General features: G+C 40.2%; 1 protein-coding gene across 1 annotated transcript in view; it reads left to right on the forward strand.

The window, feature by feature from the left end:
• The first annotated feature begins 837 nt into the window (after nucleotides 1-837).
• The window catches only part of DHX15 (DEAH-box helicase 15), a 54,732-nt gene continuing 36,062 nt past the window's right edge, over nucleotides 838-19,507 (forward strand). Inside the window, exons 1-5 of the mRNA XM_063135195.1 lie at nucleotides 838-976; nucleotides 9,206-9,548; nucleotides 14,622-14,815; nucleotides 17,835-17,994; nucleotides 18,828-19,046. Of these exons, the coding sequence (XP_062991265.1) occupies nucleotides 906-976; nucleotides 9,206-9,548; nucleotides 14,622-14,815; nucleotides 17,835-17,994; nucleotides 18,828-19,046 (987 nt within the window). The 5' untranslated portion in view covers nucleotides 838-905. The remainder of the gene's footprint in view (nucleotides 977-9,205; nucleotides 9,549-14,621; nucleotides 14,816-17,834; nucleotides 17,995-18,827; nucleotides 19,047-19,507) is intronic.

The raw sequence follows: 19,507 nt of genomic DNA on the forward strand, positions 1-19,507 counted from the left end.
TGCGGCAGGGTCTTGTTATTTACTGTGTTATCTGTACAGCACCATGTACATTGATGGTGCTATATAAATAATAATAATAATAATAATAATAATAATAATAATAATAATAAAAGGAGGACAGAGCTCCTGTATTTTTAACAGTTGTATTGAAAAGGGAATTTCAGCAGTTGTCATGTGCATGCATCACCTGGTGAAATTTCCTCTTCATCACACCAGTTAAAGCTGCAGGTGCCCTGCCCTCTTTTTAAATCACTCTATAGCTCCTGCACTTTAAACGTTGCGATAAAGAGAGAATTTCACCAGGTTCCCCATATATACAAATGACACCTGCTGAGAGTACCTTTTCTCTACAACTGTTAAAGATACAGGAGCCCTGTCCTCCTTTTCATATGGTCACCCTAACATGGCTCCTGTATCTTTAACAGTCACATAGAAAAGGGAATTTCAGCAGGTGTCATTTGTATATATGGAGAACCTGGTGAAATTTCCCCTTCATCACCGCAGTTAAAGCTGCAGGAGCTATACCAGAGTGACCAGATTTAAAAGAGGGCAGGGCACCTGCAGCTTTAACTGTTGTGATGAAGAGGGAATTCCACCAGGTTCCCCATATATACAAATGCCACCTGCTGAAATTCCCTTTTCAATACAAGCGTTAAAGATACAGGAGCCCTGTCCTCCTTTTCATACAAAGCGCAGGCGGAAGGAATCGCCCGGCCGGAACACATGCGCTCGGGGAGCGGTTTCCTAGTCGGGGCTGTAACTCCGCCGGACCTCTTTCCCCTTCTCGCTTTCTCTGCTGGGAAAGTCTCTCCTCGCGGTCGCTGCCGCCGCTGCTTCCTTCCTGCCGCCATTTTAGTCGATCTCGCTCTCTTTCTCGGCGGCCTGCTCGCGTCCCGGCTCCCATCATGTCCAAGCGCCACCGGCTCGACCTCGGGGACGATTACGGCTCCAACAAGAAGCGCGTCGCCTCCGACGGGTAAGGAAGGAGAAGCCGCGGGGGGCGGCGGCGGCGGAGCGGGGACGGGAGAAGGAGGGAGAAGCGCCTACTCTTCCCGCTCGCTGGAGGAAGCCTCCCCCCCCCACCCCGGCTCTGTTGCTTTCGGGACCCGGAGAGGCCTCGCTGAGGGCAGGCAGCGCGGGAGGCCCACCGCGGGCCCTCCTCGCCTTGGAAACCTGGATGTCCTTGAGCCTTTCACCGGCCACCCTCTGCAGGAGCGCGGCCGGCAACTAGGCCCCTCCGGCCTCTTTGTTTTGTATTTCTGTTCATGATCCTCGTTTTCTGCGCTCGCCTCTTACAGACCTCGCATTCACTCCCAACTATCCCCGTTTACTCCAAAAAAAAAACCATTGTCACTCTTTTGCCTTTAGTGTCCCTGTTTTTAAGGGAGTTATCTTAAATATTCCTCTTTTTCCTCCTTGTCTTTTTTTTTTTACGGGGTGTACTAGCTTTATGGAGATGGGCTGCAGCTCAATGGCAGAGCACATGCTCTGCATTGCAAAAGGTCCCAGGCTCAGTTCCTGGGATCTTCAAATAGGGCTGGGAAAGACTCCTGCCTGAAACCTTGGCGACCTAGATTCAGTGTTGACTATACTGAGCTGAATATTTATTTATTTATTTATTTATTTATTTATTTATTACATTTCTATACTGCCCAATAGCTGGAGCTCTCTGGGCGGTTCACAAAAATTAAAAAACATTCAAAGTATAAAACAACAGTATAAAACCATACTATAAAATACAATATAAAAGCTCAACCAGATAAAAACAGCAGCAATGCAAAATTACAAATTTAAAACACCAAGTTAAAATTTATTTATAGACTTAAAATGCTGGGAGAGTAAAAAGGTCTAAAAGCATATAATGTAGGTGCCAAGCGAACCTCCTTAGGGAGCTTATTCCACAGCTGGGGTGTCACAGCAGAGAAGGCCCTCATACATATGGTATGATTTTTCTTCCCCTCCCCACCAATGTTAAGAATCTTGTGGCACTTGGAAAAGTAACACATTTATTGTGGCAATAAGTCTCATAGAGCACATTTTATTATTTATTTATTTATTTATTTAATTACATTTATATACCGCCCCACAGCCGAAGCTCTCTGGGCGGTTTACAACATTTAAAAATAGTAAACATTAAAAGTATACAATTTAAACACACACACACACACACACACACACACATAGAAACAGTATAAAAACAACAGTATCCATTTAAAAACAACAATTGTGGGGTCCATTAAAAACAAACTTAACGTTGTTAAATGCTGTTAAAATGCTGTTAAAAATGCCTGGGAGAAGAGAAAAGTCTTGACCTGGCGCCGAAAAGATAACAATGTTGGCGCCAGGCGAGCCTCATCGGGGAGATCATTCCACAGTTGGGGGGCCACCACTGAAAAGGCCCTCTCCCTTGTTGCCATCCTCCGAGCTTCCCTTGGAGTAGGCACTCGGAGGAGGACCTTAGATGTTGAGCGCAGTGTACGGGTAGGTTCATGTCGGGAGAGGCGTTCCATCAGGTATTGTGGTCCCAAGCCATGTAGGTGCACACAGACAGTATATTTATTTATTTTAAATATTTATATCCTGCCCTATTTCACTAAGATCTCAGGGCGGTGTACAGATAAAAACATACAGTAAAAAACAATAAATATATACAGTTAAAAACAAATTAAACCACGATCCACGTTAAAACAATATATAATTTAAAAGCAATAGATATAGTTAAAACAATGTGCCAGTGAGTTTAACCATCAAAGGCTTTGTTTAAAAAGCCGTGTTTTTACTTGGCGTCGAAATGCAATCAATGTTGGCGCCAATCGGGCCTCCAAGGGGAAGGCATTCCACAGTCGGGGTGCCACCACAGAGAAAGCCCTCTCCCTTGTGCGAATGTACTCAGAGGTAATTGAGGAAGGGGTAAAGGGTATTGTACAAAAAGACTAGAGTCAGATTAGGCAAGGCAAGACATAGCTGCCAGTGTGTAACATAGTCCTGTTGGATCAAACCAAATAGATGGTGTTCTGTTTCCCGCAGTGACCAGTCAGATGCATCTGGAAGCCCAGGTACAGAGCATGAAGGCAATAGCCTTCTTTGGTGTTGTCCCACCTTGCCATTAACTGTATTCAGAGGCATGTTTTCTCTCGATATGGATGTTCCATTTAGCCATCATTGCCATCAGTTGCTGATAAGGCTGTTGTAGCCTTTTAAAGCCATCTAAGTCTGTGGTCATCACCACATCTTGTGGCGGTGGATTCCATAAATTTGTTAATTCATTTTGTGAAGTACTTTTTTTCTAGTTGCCCTGATTATACTGCTAATCAGTTCACCTGGGTAACCTGAAGTTCTTGTGTTATGGGAGGGGAAGAGAAATTCTCTCTACTTTCTCCACATCATGCATAATTTTTATAAACCTTTATTGTGCCTCTGCCAGTTGTCTGTCTTCTAAAGTTTTAGGTCTTTTTAATATCCAAATGATTTAGCTTTTTTCATGAGGATGGTGGTTCAATCTCCTGATCATTTTGTTTGCCTGTTTCACCTCTAGCATATCCCTTTTGGATGTCATGACTATAAATGTGCACAATGTTCCAAACGTGATTGCACGTTGATGAGCCAAGAGTTGTTACAGAGGAAGCAGATCATATGGGGAAATATTCCAGTGCATAACTTCTTGAATTCCCACAGCTGTGTTCCTGCTATAGACATTTAATTGGGAGTTAAACAACTCTCCCATAACCCTAAATCAGACCATGAGTTCAGTGAGTGTTGTTTAACCCTTGCATAGTTCATTCTTTCTGGGTGTGCAACCCCTTGGAACAGGGGTTGTATATTCAAAATGGTAGCTGCATGCACCATTACCATGGGTTCATGTGAACAGCCCCATTTAATATTTGTTCACTTCTTAAGCAAATGCTAACAAAAATACTACTTTCTCCTGAATCTGTGCCATGTTATATACCTTTTTATTTTCTTTGTATATTGGCATTACTTTTTGAAGTCTGTTCTTCCACTTTCCAGTGTTGGAGGGCACATTTTTTCTCTGAACTGATTAAGACCCTTGACTATTTGATTTCTGTGCTTTTGAAAACAAATGTGATAAAGCTCTTCAGCATCGATCCCACCCCCTCAACCTATCTTCTGGGCAGTGACAGGTGTGATCTGAAAGATTGTATGATAAATCCTAAGAATGATTAGAAGACTCAGCTTTGAGGAACTTTGGGTTCTTAAAAATCATGTGAACCTGTTGTAACAGAAATACTAATGCTATATTTGTGAAATTACTCACATGATGCTTAGGATTTGGGGCTGGCTTCAACATTTCTATTAATCCACTTCTTGGATTTAGTGCCTCTTTCATGTTCTGAATTCTGCATATGAAACATGCAGAACTGTAAGACTCAAATCTTATAATAGAAGATACAAATAAATTCAGATTCTTGCTTTCAAGGTCATGCATTCTAAAATAACAATCTTCAACAATGTACAAACATGTTTGTTCTCTGTCTTATGGGGAATTGATGATCGCCTTGAGAATTTTGTGAGGCTGGTAGAATTTCTGAACTTAAATTCTTTCTCTTACAACCTGATCCTACAGGTATGCACAGTTTCAGTTTTGTAGCTATAGTGGTGTGTTGTAAGTCAACTAGGACAAGTTCATTTTGCAAGGTTGCCTGACAGGTAGGCTCCCATTATAATTACAGTTGGCATTTGATAGATTAACCTCCCCCGCCCCCAACACTTTGGTCAATTCACTAGTCAGATGGGGTTGAATATCAGTCAAGTATTTAAAGTATTAATTTTTAGAACAGTAATAACAGAGTCCAGTCCTTCCCAGAAGATGTGCATAGCATTGTGCTAGGTCATATGGATACTTTCATGTCCACAGCAAATGTTGACTCACTAGTAGTCTTGAAACCAGGGTACTTGTGACATGTGCCAGTTTTGTTTACAAACCTTCTAATCCCCAGGGATGAGCATGTGCAGAATTCTAAAAATGCCTCCCTGTGTAGGAAGACAATGACCTTACAGATGCTACACTGCCTGAGAGATAGCAGGTAATTGTTCCATCGATGCCCTTTCTACAGTCAGCTGGGAGACCATCTTTTTCACACATGTAACCTCACCAAATGCACTCTGCAAAGTGTTGCCAGTGACCTCCATGAGGCCCAAGATCCATGTGTTGCTTTCAGTCCAATATCATGCAACCATCAGCATCATCTATCTGGATGCTTTGGGTCCACTCTTACTACCCCTTTGGAAATTGCTTCCACTGTGTGTGTACGCGAGAGGTAGGGAAGGAACGTGGTTGCAGAGAGAGAAAGGGCTATGCAATGCTGCAAACTACGCCATCTTTGGCTCTGTTCACCATTGTCTGTTCACTTCTGATTGACTTTTACCATGCCTCAACCTCCCTTCATAGTATGAATCAGCACATTTTTGCATTTATTTGCATTCTCAGACAAGGGGCTCTCACTTACGCCATAGCCACCAGATGACACTATGAAGCAGTAAAAGGACAGTTGCCACTTAAATACGTTCAAGGATTATGTGTAGCACACTTAAGTAAGGATATTCTTAACTTCATGGCATATTTGACGATAGTTGAATGTGGCCCAATAATATGTGGTCAGTTGACCGTATTCATCTAGTCAAATGACTGGTATCCGAATTCTGATTTATAACTTAAGAAAAAGTAATGCATTGCCCATATCTGTTTCCTGCTTCCTCGATTGGATGACTGCTTTGAGGACACTACTTGTCAGATCCATAAGGCAGGCTGCCTTTGGATGCCCAGATTCAAGTGTTGGGGTAGACTGGCAAGTTTTTGAAAGCAGATTTGTGCGATAGATTTTGTTCAGCTATTTTTCAAGGCTGCTATTCACTTGGCACAGTCATAATAGGAAATAATGAGAGCTTTAGGTTTGTACCCACCCTTCCCCCTTCATCTCCTCCTTTGCATCCATGAGCAGGAGACTGAGAACTGATTTCAATTCTGACCAAGTTTCCCTGTGGTGTTCAAACACGGCAGAAATGTGGTCTGTTCAAATCATGGTTACTGAGAATATTCCACACTCAAACCATGGTTTTTGATCTTGTGTTCTCAAGCCATACTTAAAACAAACCATAGTTTAATGGGGGCCATAGTTAATTTAAAATCACAGTTGTCAAAGACGTGGCAGAAGGATTGTGGGAGTGCATGACTCACTAGAGTTTGTTCTCATAATGGGCAGCCATGATATATTTGAACTAAGATACTGGGTATGTGGAGTTGAGTACTGTCGTAAATCTTTAGGAAAAGAGGGTGTAGATGAGTCACCTGTAGTCCATCTTGGCTCATTTCTATCCATCCTAATGTGCTATATCTTGCAGTAGTTTGTATTCATGTGGTAATATTGATATGGTACTGTGCTAACAACATTCTTAGTCTGCTCATTTTGGTAACACAAATAACACAAAATCCTACATCTAGTACAACTACAAGTCCTATATAGTTCATAGAATCATAGAATAGTAGAGTTGGAAGGGGCCCATAAGGCCATCGAGTCCAACCCCCTGCTCAATGCAGGAATCCACCCTAAAGCATCCCTGACAGATGGTTGTCCAGCTGCCTCTTGAATGCCTCTAGTATGGGAGAGCCCACAACCTCCCTAGGTAACTGGTTCCATTTTCATACTGTTCTAACAGTCAGGAAGTTTTTCCTGATGTCCAGCCGGATTCTGGCTTCTGGCTTCCTGTAACTTGACAAACCCACACTTTGATTTGGAGACCAGAATGGAGCAGACAACTGCAAAAACCTTGTTGAATAAGCCTTGAGGAAGGACGTTTTTTGTCCGAAATGCATAGGCACCTTCATTAAACCCTTTTTTATACAAATAATATTTTGCAACATTATCCTTGGTTCCGCCCCTGCCTTCAGCTTGTATAATGCCTGTAACTTGAGCCCATTATTCCGTGTCCTGTACTCTGGGATGATTGAGAAGAGATCCTGGCCCTCCTCTGTGTGACAACCTTTCTCGAGTACATTATACTATAGTAGTATAGGGAATACTTAGAATGCTGCTGTGCATTTTTGATAGACAGGCGTTTTTGCCCGTCTAGCTAGGGCTCTGCAGAGGGAGGAAGGCTGGGGATAGTTTGTATTCCTGCTTCCCCAGTTCCTTCCCCTCACTGATAGCAATTGAATTTCTTTGCCTTAATTTCTCAAATATAAAATGTTTTTATATTTGAGAAACATTTTTGAGACATTGGAGAGGCAGCAAGCGCAGTTCTCTCTGCACCAGCTGTGGGGGGAAGGGTTGGAGAGCTTGGACACTTGGATCCGAGGTCAGAGTGCTGTCTCCAACATCTGATCCAGAAATCCGGAAAAAATCCTATGTCCTCCCCCCAAGACATTGGGGCCATAGAATTGTTCTCTATATGTTCCAGTCTTAATTTAAAGGCATTTTCCTGTATGCTCTCCCTTAGGGAAGTTAATGCCAAGATGGGAGTTAATGCCATATATTGTAAGCAGTATTGGTTTTCAAATGGTGGGTTGAACTGAATTCTGCCTCCCACTAGAGTTGGGTTGTAACCATGGCATCCCCACCAATTCTTTGTTTCATTTTCTTTTTTTAAGGGAAAAGACAGAAAAAGAGAGAGGTGGATATAATTATCTACGGAAATAATTAAAAGTAGGCCCTCTTTGGATAGATGGGGTTAACATTTTGTCTGGGTCTGAAAATTGTGAAGATTTTTAATTCTCACCCCTAGATTTACTTACAACTGGAATTACTTAAACTACTAACGGTCAAATATTTGTTGCTTATATGTAAGCTAATCTTGGCACATTGGACATATGTTCTCTTTATTGAAATATATATATATATATATAACTTTCAAAGCGATAGAACTTGGAAATATAATACCTTGCCAGAAACACAAAAGGCCAGGTAGCTAAATTGGAATATTACAACAAATAACTTTTTATCTTAGAAGCATTTACTCCTTTTTCCATTAGCAGAGGGCAGAACAGGGTTGCAGAAAGTTGCATTCCCATATAAAGCTCTTTGCTTTGCTTCCATAGTGGGTAGGATTCCAACATTGACATCATTGACTTGGATGGAGGAATGTGTATAAAGGGAGAACCAGACAGAAATCTTTAATTTTACAATGGCTCTCATATCTCCAAGCTGTTACAAATTTTGTAATGCAAATAGTAATATTACTAGTAATATTAGTATTTATGTAGCAGCAAACTAGTATGTTTAGTATGCATACATTCAAGAAATCTCTAAATAAGATAATTTGAAAATTGTTTTAAATCAGTTATTCTCTTGGCTAATTTGGAGGCTTATCAGGGGTCCCTTCAATAAGATGATCAGTAATCACAAACAACCTCCCTGAAATACAGAGCTTCAAGGGAGTATTGGATGTGCACCTAGTACCTATAGGACTAGGTGTACTCTTGGTGGAGCACTGGTTAAGTTCCAACCAAAGACATGGCCAGTATGTTGTCTGTAACTGATTGTGATTCCTAGAAAGCTTTCAAGAATTCCTTTGTCTTACACAGTTGTGTGTTTGAAGATGTATGGGGTTCCTTGGTTGATATCAGTGTGAAATGGCTTCCCTTAAACTAGGGAGTTTGAAATCTTACCACTTTATTCCTTAGTGTGTCCTCTCTGCTTTAAAAACAAGGCCTTTATGCATAGCATTTATGTGTATTACAGAGTTGTTAAGCAAGCCAGAACAGAAATTGGATAGTTTTTATTGACTTAGTTAATGACTGAGCATGCTATTCTGAAAATTAAGAGTGACTTGTCCTTCCATGGTTGATTTTATTTATTTATTTATTTAAAACATTTGTATCGCACCTTATATCACTGTGATCTCAGGGCGGCATACAGATAAAATCATACAATATAAAACAATAAATATACACAGCTAAAAACAAATTAAACCATTAATAAAGTTAAAACCAATATATAATTTAAAAGCAGTTAAAACAATGTGCAAGCCAGGTGAATTTAACCATTAATGGCTTTATTGAAAAGCCATGTTTTTATCCTGGTCTAGATAGAGTATATCTAGAACATATCTAGAAAAAGGAAAGGTAATCAGGGGAGACAGACGTCTGTAGCAGGGAGGGCCCATGGTTTAGTGTTAAAGAACTAAGGGGGAAACATATTATTCTTATTTCAATGTTACATACCTTTTTGTATCCTGAAAACCCATTTAGGAAGGATCGAGATCGTGAACGGGATCGTGATGACCGATCCAAAGACCGTGACAGGGATCGAGATAGAGATCGTGAGAGGGAAAGAGATAAGGAAAAGGATTTGCGTCCTTCAACCAATTCTGCACTCATTGCTGGTGTTGGGTTGCCACCTTTAAAGCCAGCTGTACTTCCGCAGGGTATCAATCCATTTACAAACCTACCACACACACCTCGTTATTATGAAATCCTAAAGAAACGGCTTCAGCTCCCTGTGTGGGAATATAAGGAAAGATTTACCGATATTCTCATCAGACACCAGTCTTTTGTACTTGTTGGTGAGACAGGTTCTGGTAAAACAACACAGGTAAGTTCCTGTTTAGCCTTTATAATTAATCTGTCAAGATTATGTGGTGAATGGTATGTGTTAACCATTTTGAATGTTTCTATGAAATTATTCAGTGTTGTACTAGCAATATTTCAGTGTCCTTAAAGAAATTCATTGTGCAGTGACACATCACAGGTCTTACCCTTTTGAGCATGATCTGTTTAATGAACCTTTCAGTTGCTTAATGACTAGAAAATGATGTAATGAGATTTCACTTTCCTCCCCCACCTCCGGTAGTCTGTCTGTCTCTTCAGGGTCTGTTACCTCTTCATAAAAGGTTCAGTGAGGTTTGAATTGCTCAATACAAGCCTGTGTTAATCTACAAATAGCTGCTATTCTGGTTACTTGCATGTGTTGGTCTTATAATAAAGGTACCAAAATGAGGACATGCACTTATTCAAAAACAGATTTTTCTGAAACTGACTACTGCTAGATAAAAAAATTCCTAGACATTATTTGCATTCCATATCTATGTCACTGATAGCAATTGAATTACTTTGCCTTAATTTCTCAAATATAAAATGTTTGGTTCATATATAGATTGCCATCTTGTTTGCAACAGTGTTCTAATTCTCCAGGCAATATTGTGCCACTCATACAGGGGTGGTGAGTATATTGCTTTCAGAAGTCACAGGTGCGAGGAACAATATTCCGTGCGAGTTCACAGAAGGAATAAAATAATTGTAAATGCTACTCTGAGACAGGCTTGTTATAGGTACAAAATATTCGGGTATGTTTGCTCTTAATTCACATTTGTTACCAGCCTCACAAACATCATTAATCCTACAAATGTCAGTGGGATTGCTGACAGTGAAGTATGCACTGTGCTTGGTCCTTCTTTGTAATCCCTGTCAAAGGCAAATATTCAAAAATTCTTTCCTACATTATAACAAAGAAACACTCATATGCAGGCAAAGGAATGTTCCAGTACATCAGTATGTTTTGCTTTAAAGCAGTTAGTTTCATAGGAAATTAGCCCTAAAACAAAGATGGGAAAGTATGACACAGTGGTCCTTTTTGAGAGTCATAACAGGCTAACATCTTGACTGTCTGAAATACATATTTCACCATAGGCTCCTAGGCCTGCCTGTTTGTATGAGGACAATGTAATTGATATGTCGATAAAAATGGGAGTGCTCAATCCTCAAATTCTAACATTTTCTTTATTGTGGAAGTATCCAGTCTTCACAATATGGAGGCAATTGCCACAAATACAGCAAAGAAGCAGTGTCCTTACAAAAAACAGCTTGCCAAATGCTAACTTATTTTGGGTCGGTCAGTTGTCTGCTCAAATAACGGGCAAGTATTTTTAATGTTAAGAAAACAATGAAGTAGGTAACTATTTTTACTTAAGTTAATTACAATGAACAAATTAGATAGCTGTTACTGAGACGCAATGACATTGCCTTTTAAAAATAGTGATGAGCTATTTTTTTTTAAAAAAAATTGCCCTTTCTCCAAGAAGCTCAGAATGGATGTACATAGCTCCTTTCCCCAATTTTATCTCCAGATAACACTGCAGGGTATTTTTGGTAAGAGCGTGTGGCCCAACATCACTTAATGATCGTCAGTGAGGGAGAGTTTGAAGCTGTTACTCTGATCCTAGACCAACATTTGACCCACTAGGCAGTGTTCTTTATAACTGATGATTGTTTCTGCTCCTGTTTGGAGATGGCTAGTGGGAAACATTTAGCTATGCTGCTAGGCTTTGCCCATAACTACTGCTAAGTAAGCTGCCTTTATTCCTGTCTTTCCTAACAGATTACACCATCATGAAATAAAAATGTAAGCTGTCACCTATGCAGTGGTATTGTTGGAACATTTGACTGGTCAATTAACAAGCATGGCAATTCTAATTTACCACGGTGTGCATGTATCCAGTTGGTAACCCTGGTATCAGTATTGTCCTGCCAAGTGGTAAGGAAATCTGGTCACACTTCTGCACCCGATCACTCGGAAGGTTAATGCAGCTGGTCAGTTTACCAACTGGTTCCATGCATAGTGTGTTCAGTTACCCCTTGGTAAATGGTAGGCTGCATTGCTACCCAAACAGGTGTGCAAGGGATTGTGCACCATGCATTTTTGTTAACATTCACATTTGGCAGCGTTAATCACACTGGGAGTTTAAAGTATAACTTAGCAGCTTGAGATGTGTGAGTGTCTGTTCAGTTGGAGAGAACATTCAGTTCTGTTTGTGAATCCCTTGATTGTAACCACTGAACTCTGAAACCATTTGCACATAGGTTCTAGGGACTTGTATGGCTCCTTCACTGCCAGTTTTCCAATCAGGTGATGCTACCTCTGTGTGAATGCAGTGGGGGATATATATTTTTTATAGCTGTCTGCTGTGTAGTTACCTTTTGCCATTGCTATTTTAATTAGATGAAAATGAGAAGCTTTCCGATGATATTAGCTTTCACAAGTGAGAAATTTGCTTAAACGTGTTGTGTTTGTATTTCAAAGCTCATTGTCTGAGTTTTACCCTAGCCCCATGGTCTAGTTGGAATCTCCGTTCCATCTTTTAGATTATGTTGACATGTTAAATTAGTTGCCTACCTTCCATAGAAGCATACCTATCCTTTTAAATTATTTTTTCTGTAGTTTTCTGAAGACTTTCATCATAGCAGTAGATTAAGCTGTTGCCAGAAACACATTCCTAAATGGCTGTCTTGTTCATGCTGTTCTGGCCTGCAGGCTTTAGATGTTTTCTGCTAGACTCAGATATGACTTAAACACTCAGCCTGTTGTCTTTAGTGAAGTGGCATTATTGCTAAAGTGACAGTATATAACATCTGTTTTAATAAAAGCCACTCTTAAGATTATTAGCCAAATGTACAAGCACAACAGCATTGTGTATTCCAGATGGACCTTTCCCATAGATAAGGCATTTAATCTTCTTTCCCAAAGTTTCATAGCTTTATTTTGGACAGTACTTCTGGCCAATCATTTTAGTCTAATCTCTTTATACAAGAGCATATATGTAAAAAAAAAAAATCTTTTTAAATGCTGTGATTTAATACCTCCTTCCCTCAAAGACTGCTTATATGTTTTCTGGAAAGCTGCATAGCTAAAAGCTATCCTTAGCTTGGCAAGCACAGGCTGTAGCTGATATCTATTTTCCAGGCAAGAAGATCATATTAACCAAAGGCTGATAGCCTGGATAATTCCACTCCCTGGATCTTCACTTGATATCGTCTCCCAGTCTGATGACAATTTCCAACAGGTCATCAGCTGGCTGCATACCCAGGCTGCACTAATTCCTTTTAGTTCATATCTTCCAGCTTACTTGATTATGTATTGAACAGCATCAGGTGTTGTAGGATACCATTTGTAAAAAATTTACAACTCTTCAACATTAAGCAGTCACTTAAAGACACAACTTTGGCTGAGGCATCACCATTAAGTCTGGAGCTCTGTGGCTCCCCTACAAAACATTAAGATTAATGTCATTGTTCCACTGACTCGTTAAGCACTTAAGGGAACAATCCTATGCATGTTTTGACAGAGAAAAGTCCTACAATTCCCAGCAAGCTACAGCCAGGATCCTTTTTTCTGTCTAAATGTCAGCTAAATCCTGCATTTGTTTTTTCAAATGGAGTGTGTATGTGTACATATATAAATTCACACACACACACACACACACACACACACACGGCAATAGACAGTTGTTGTAGTATGCAATTGCAGTTTATTCCCTCTTATTTTAATGTTATTCCTCTGCTGTTGCCTTAAGCAGAGTCTTGACCCTAGGTGGCTGTCCAGTGACTTTTCTCTCTCACCTCCAGCTTTTCCTCCCTATTCAGCAGCCCCTGGTATCACAGATGAATGTTAACATTATGTTTATTAAAGTACTTACAAAATGGCATGTATTTGGTGCCAAAAGCAAGGACCCCCACCTCCGCATAGACAGATTTATCCACTCTGAGTGGTGGTGAGAACAATCCTAGGGTCCCTGGGAGAGTGTCCCAGGGACCCTAGGATTGCTGAGAAAAAGCCTTCCGGGATCGGAAGCAACACTCTGCACTCAGAAGGAGTTGGAGATTCCTCCCTTCCCCTTGCAGTTGATGCAGTAAGAACTGTGCCAGCTGCTCTCCGAGGTGAGAAAAGTGACTTCGGAGAAGAAGAAAAGCAGCCGTTCTGTTGGCTGGGGAGGGAACGAGACCAGAGAGGCCAGGATGTGGGATACTCTGAGCCGCTTCAAGACGGAGGATGGGGAGGTGAAGATGACCTCTTATTTCTTCTCCTCCCCTGCTGCCTACAGCCCAGGGGGGCATAGGAATTCCAGAAGTCTCAAAGTTAAGAGACTTCCAGGCAGCAAGGGTGCAATCAGTATATATCCTTATATTCAAGTATTCGAAAGAATTGGTTTTTGTGTGTGGTTCTTTTTCATGAAATAGTATTGGTTTGAGAATTTAAAGATGAAATACATTTAATACTTTGCTTTTGAGTTAATTCAATTTGATTAAATTTTATCTATATCCCTTGTTGAGAATTTTATGTAGCCTGCCTTGTTAGACAAGACTATTGCCAGTTTCTGTAGTATCTTTATAAATGGCAGATCTTTTGCTCTCTTATGGAAGGTACTTCTTTTGCATATGAATTTATAGCTTTTATTAATGTTGTCTCTATGAACCAAGCTATTGGCTAATGGAGTCACAAACTCTCAGTGATTTGTTAGAGATTTAGACTTTTTTTTTTTAACAGTAACTGTGCCTGAAAAAATATTTATCTTCAGCAGTTAAAGATGTGGGCTAAGTGAATTATTTCAAAACTTTTATTATTGTAGATATTGATGGCTATCCTACTGGGTCATTTTGAAGTATATTTAAATTGTTTCTTCCATGCTTTCTCCAGCCACCCTTGCTTCTTAATAATGGAAGTGAAATAGAATTGGAGTTGCAGTTGCTAATACATGTTTCTGTAACTCTTTTCTCTCCTCCCTGTACTATGTTTAATTGAAGCATCTTGAATGATTGACCTGTTTATCTTTACCATGAATAATACATTTATTTAATATAAATAATAAACTAAACACATTTTCCCACCTGGTAGATCCCTCAATGGTGTGTTGACTATATGCGGTCACTGCCAGGGCCAAAAAGAGGTGTTGCATGTACCCAGCCCAGGAGAGTAGCCGCAATGAGTGTGGCCCAGCGGGTTGCTGACGAAATGGATGTGATGTTAGGCCAAGAAGTTGGTTACTCTATTCGATTTGAAGACTGTAGTAGTGCAAAAACTATTCTAAAGTAAGTATTGACTGCTGTCGTTCCCCAAAATCAGCCATCTCCATTTGAAATCTGTTTGCATGTATGTGTGTCGTGGGGGAGGATTTTGGAAATGGCGTGCTCAGTAATTATATTACAGGGGTAAATCTCAACGGGGATGGGCAATCATGTGTCTTTCTCCCTCAAGAATGGCAAAAGTAACAACTGAAATGCACTGTACTGTATCACATTTATTTGAACTTGACAACTTAAGCTGTTTCTGGAAATAAAAGTTGTGTTTGATTGGATGATTCAGGAGGTAGGTTTGAATATATATGGTATATCCCAAACTGCTGCTTCCTTCCTTCCTGTGTTAATGGGGAGGAACATTTGTGTGTACAAGGCTCATAATAGATAGACGTTTCTTCCTGGAATGTAATATGTACAGGCCACTATTACAAATTATATCTTGCTGGTTATTGTACCTTGTTTCCTTTTTTCATTGCAGCAGTCTACCTCTCAGGACAAGAGATTATTAAACTGATAATGCCAGTAAAAGTATCCTTGCAAATATGATCCAGTTGTGTAAAAAACTTTTCCTTCTGTAGTCCAAGAGTTTTTAGGGAGTGTAGTTGCCTTTTAAAAAAAAAGTAGCTCTGCGAGATTGACTGGATCTGATCTTGTGCGATGATTGAGGCAGAACTATTACTGATTTTCTTCAGTGTAGGGCAGCCTTTTCCCAACCTAGTGACCTCCAGATGCTTTGAACTTCAACTTCCATCAGCACGGCCAGTGGTCAGGAATGCTGGGAGATGTACTCCAAAATACTTGGAGGGCACATAGTTGGAGAAGACTCATATAGGGCATTGCTAATAGGGTAATATGTTAAAAATAGATTAAGTGCTAGATTGAAGATATAATTATTTTGTTTGAATTTGAAGAATTACTTGAGCTCACTGGTTGATAGTTACTGTTGTTGAATATTCCAAAATTATGCTACAAAGGTGAAGATTGTAGTTGTCATTAAGGATGCATATACTTCTAATAGCACTGCAAGCCACAGTAATATGGATTTGTTTTATACAGATTTGAGAACCCATCCTTGAATATCTAAGCTGCTACTAAGTTATTTTGTAGTTTGGTATAGATATTAGAGTATAAAGTATTTTGCTGCTTTGGTTGTGAGGAGTGTATATATGGTTAAAATGACTTTTCCTTAAAAATACACATAAAGGCTCAATTCAGACAACACATTTCTCTACACACTGGGAAAATTCCACTCAACAGTTGAGTTTTTAGGAGGTACTCACCACACAACATATTCTAACTCCACCATTGTGTGACTGTGGGCTCCCGTGGAGTTGAGTAAAAGGCAACACACCGTTTGATTGACAGTTCCTCAGCCCTCTATCCTCCCCCAGTCCTCCTGATGGTATCCCATCAGCCATTTCTGCAAAAACAATCCCAGCGGCTTTTCTAGAGCGTCACTTGCTCCTTTGAACACTCTTGCCAGAGAACTCTGTAATCAGTGGGAAAAGTCAACTCAAAGCAATGGAAAACTCCATGAAGCGCTCCACACAACAGCGTGGATATACAGCGTGAAGCGTTTTCTTTTTTTAAAAAAACTCTCCACTGTGGGGTGGAGTTTTCCCTCCAGACAACACATTTCTCAATGGTGGTGTAAGAACTCCACTGTGTAGTTCTAAAACCACCATTGAGAAATGTGTTGTCTGAACTGAGACAAATGTTGTTCTGATCTTTCCTTTTCTCTGCTTCCATACCTCTTAGAGGAGAAAAGATGTCTTTGAAATGCATGGCTACTCTTGCATCCTTGCATGAATACAAAACATCATGCAAAGTGTGTCTGTGAGAAACAACCGATTAAAATATCCTGGGTCTGGTGGAGTATAAAAAAGTGGGGGGAATGAGGCTAGAGGAGTAATTCCCAAATATAGTGCTGTGAGAGAACTGCTAGAGAGCTATGACATATAAGTGAATTAAATACACTTTTTGAGTCCAAAGTATCTATCCACAGTGTGGTGTAGTGGCTGAGTTGTTCGACTGGGAGTTGGGAGATCGGGGTTCTAGTCCCCACTCGGTCATGGAAACCCGCTGGGTTCCTTTAAATAAAAACCACAGAAGAGGTTGCTTATTGAATCTCTGCTTGATTCAGTGCTTTGGCCCAGAACTGTGGCATTTGCGTGACTGTCCACCACATATTCATTTTCCCACAGGGACTGTCACATCATGCTAGGCACCCACAGGTGCAAAACCCAGGCAGCATGGTTGTTTGAAAGTTAGACAACCCTTAAATACCCTAAAATATGCCATGGGTTAGGTTCCTCCAAGCATTGTTAATTAACCCTTACATGCTCCTAAAGCAAATCTTTTTGAGTGCAAAAGTGAAGTACAGCTCAAATTTTCATTTTTGAAAAAAAAGTGTGGCTTGGCTATTAGACATATATAAGAAGCATTGACCCAGAGATACCAAAAGTATGTTTCAATAGCTATGAGGGAGAGGTTCATAGAAATTGCACAGTTTGTAAAGGTGGTAAAATTAAGGTACTTCCTTGGCACCTTTAGAGAGCCATCCTTTGGCCCCAAGGTGGTGTCTGAAGGGCCACAAGGATATGGTGACAGTGCTCCAGCCCCAGAACTCCACCTCTCCAAGCTCCTGCCAGCTACCACACAGAACTCTGCTGCAGGTTACTTTCCTAAGATGAGATTTCCAACCTCAGGAAGGAGAGGGAGAGGTGGTGTGTGCTGGTGGCAGTGAGGGAAGAATCCCTAGATCCTGTGGTGACAGCCATCCTAGGCAGTGCTGCCATTAGAGTGGAATCTGAGGCCCGTCTAATGAAAAATTGCTTTTTGGAGGAACTAATAATTAAAATTATCAAGTGTGCAAGGGATGGTGCTAACATGGGCAGGAACATCGGACTGTGTTAAGTTTAATATTTAAACTCCAGAAGGAAATTGGTGGGAGAAAGTTAACATTCTTTGAAGGAAGTACGAGAGCTAACAGAACACTGTATCTGGAATTAAATACTGGTTTCCTATTCAGGTACATGACTGATGGTATGTTACTGCGTGAAGCTATGAATGACCCTTTGCTGGAACGTTATGGAGTAATAATTCTTGACGAAGCCCATGAAAGAACACTGGCTACCGATATTTTGATGGGAGTTCTAAAAGAGGTTGTAAGGCAAAGATCCGATTTAAAGGTCAGTACTATATATCATATGTAGAACGTCGCAAAATGCATTTGTAGAAGACATTCTCAATACTGATTGCTTTTCACACTGTTAATAAGGTTTAAATTTTGTATGTGTGGCTGAAATGGTTCGTAGTGAGAAATTTATAATCCACAAAATAGCTTAGGTTTGTAATCTTTTAGCATCTTCCTTCTCCCCTTCCTTTCCAACTGTTTACTGTGTTAACACATACATAAAATGGTTTAGTGTGTATTTATTTGGAAGCAAGCCCCATTGAGTGCAGTGAGACTTGCTCCCAAGCAAGTGTGCATAGGATTGTAACCTTAGCAAAAGAAAACGTGACAGTGACCTGCTTCACATGTTGTGAACAACCCAGGATTTGTTAACCCTGGGTTGTTCATAATGAAGTGGGAATGAACCTGCTGGCTTCTGCCTGTTCCTGCTAACAACCCAGCGTTGTTTGCTGTGACATCGAAATCCAGAATTGGAGGTTGTTAGGGGAGGAACAGCCCAGGCTTGTAGCCCAAGAAAGTGCCGTGGCTTTCAGGTCTGGGTTGTTCTTTCCCCAACAACCTCCAGTTCTGGGTTCGGCATCATGATAAACAACTCAATAATGCTATGTAATTCAGTAGGAGCAGCCGGTCGGGCACCAGCACATTTGCTTGTTCACTGAACATTTGCTTGTTCCCACTTTTTCATTTGTGAAACCTTGGGTAGCTGTGACATGCAAACTGTATTATTGTGACCATGGTAGACTTCACCTTTAAATTGCAGTTTAGTGTACTGCATAATTATTGTGTTGTGTTCAACTTCCAACTAATGCTGTTTTTTTTATATTGTAGGTTATAGTTATGAGTGCTACTCTAGATGCTGGCAAGTTTCAAATTTATTTTGATAACTGTCCTCTCCTCACTATCCCTGGCCGTACGCATCCCGTAGAGATTTTTTATACTCCAGAACCGGAGAGGGATTACCTTGAGGCAGCTATTCGTACAGTAATCCAGATTCATATGTGTGAAGAGGAGGAAGGAGATCTTCTACTTTTTCTTACTGGGCAAGAGGTATTTTTCACATAATTCTTTTTCATATGAGTTGTAATTAGCCACTCATGAAAGGTTTGGTTTTTTTTTTAGTGTGTTCAGAAGTATTTTGTGTTATAAGTTGCTAATTGCTTATTTTTCAACTGTGGCTTAGTGTCATTAAGAAAATCAGATTCTGAATGGATGACAGTTGAAATATACAATATCAATGAACAGTAGTAAAAATGTAGGCTAAGAAAAATAACTGCCAGCATGTTGTGAAGAATGTGCTTTCTGACTATGCTGAAGTTGGGCCTAATCTCTCTCCCCACCACCCTGTTAGAATTTTCTATATCTGTATTTAAAGATTTTTTTCCCCGTTTTTGAACTCAGAGGTTTCCAAGCCAGTAAAAAACTAAAGCTAGTCAAAATTTAAAAGAATAAAATTATGATAAAAACACTAAAATTATACTAAAACAGCCTAGTAGCACAACAGTAAAAGT

The sequence above is a fragment of the Elgaria multicarinata genome, chromosome 10 (genome assembly GCF_023053635.1).
Source record: "Elgaria multicarinata webbii isolate HBS135686 ecotype San Diego chromosome 10, rElgMul1.1.pri, whole genome shotgun sequence".
NCBI lineage: Eukaryota > Metazoa > Chordata > Lepidosauria > Squamata > Anguidae > Elgaria > Elgaria multicarinata.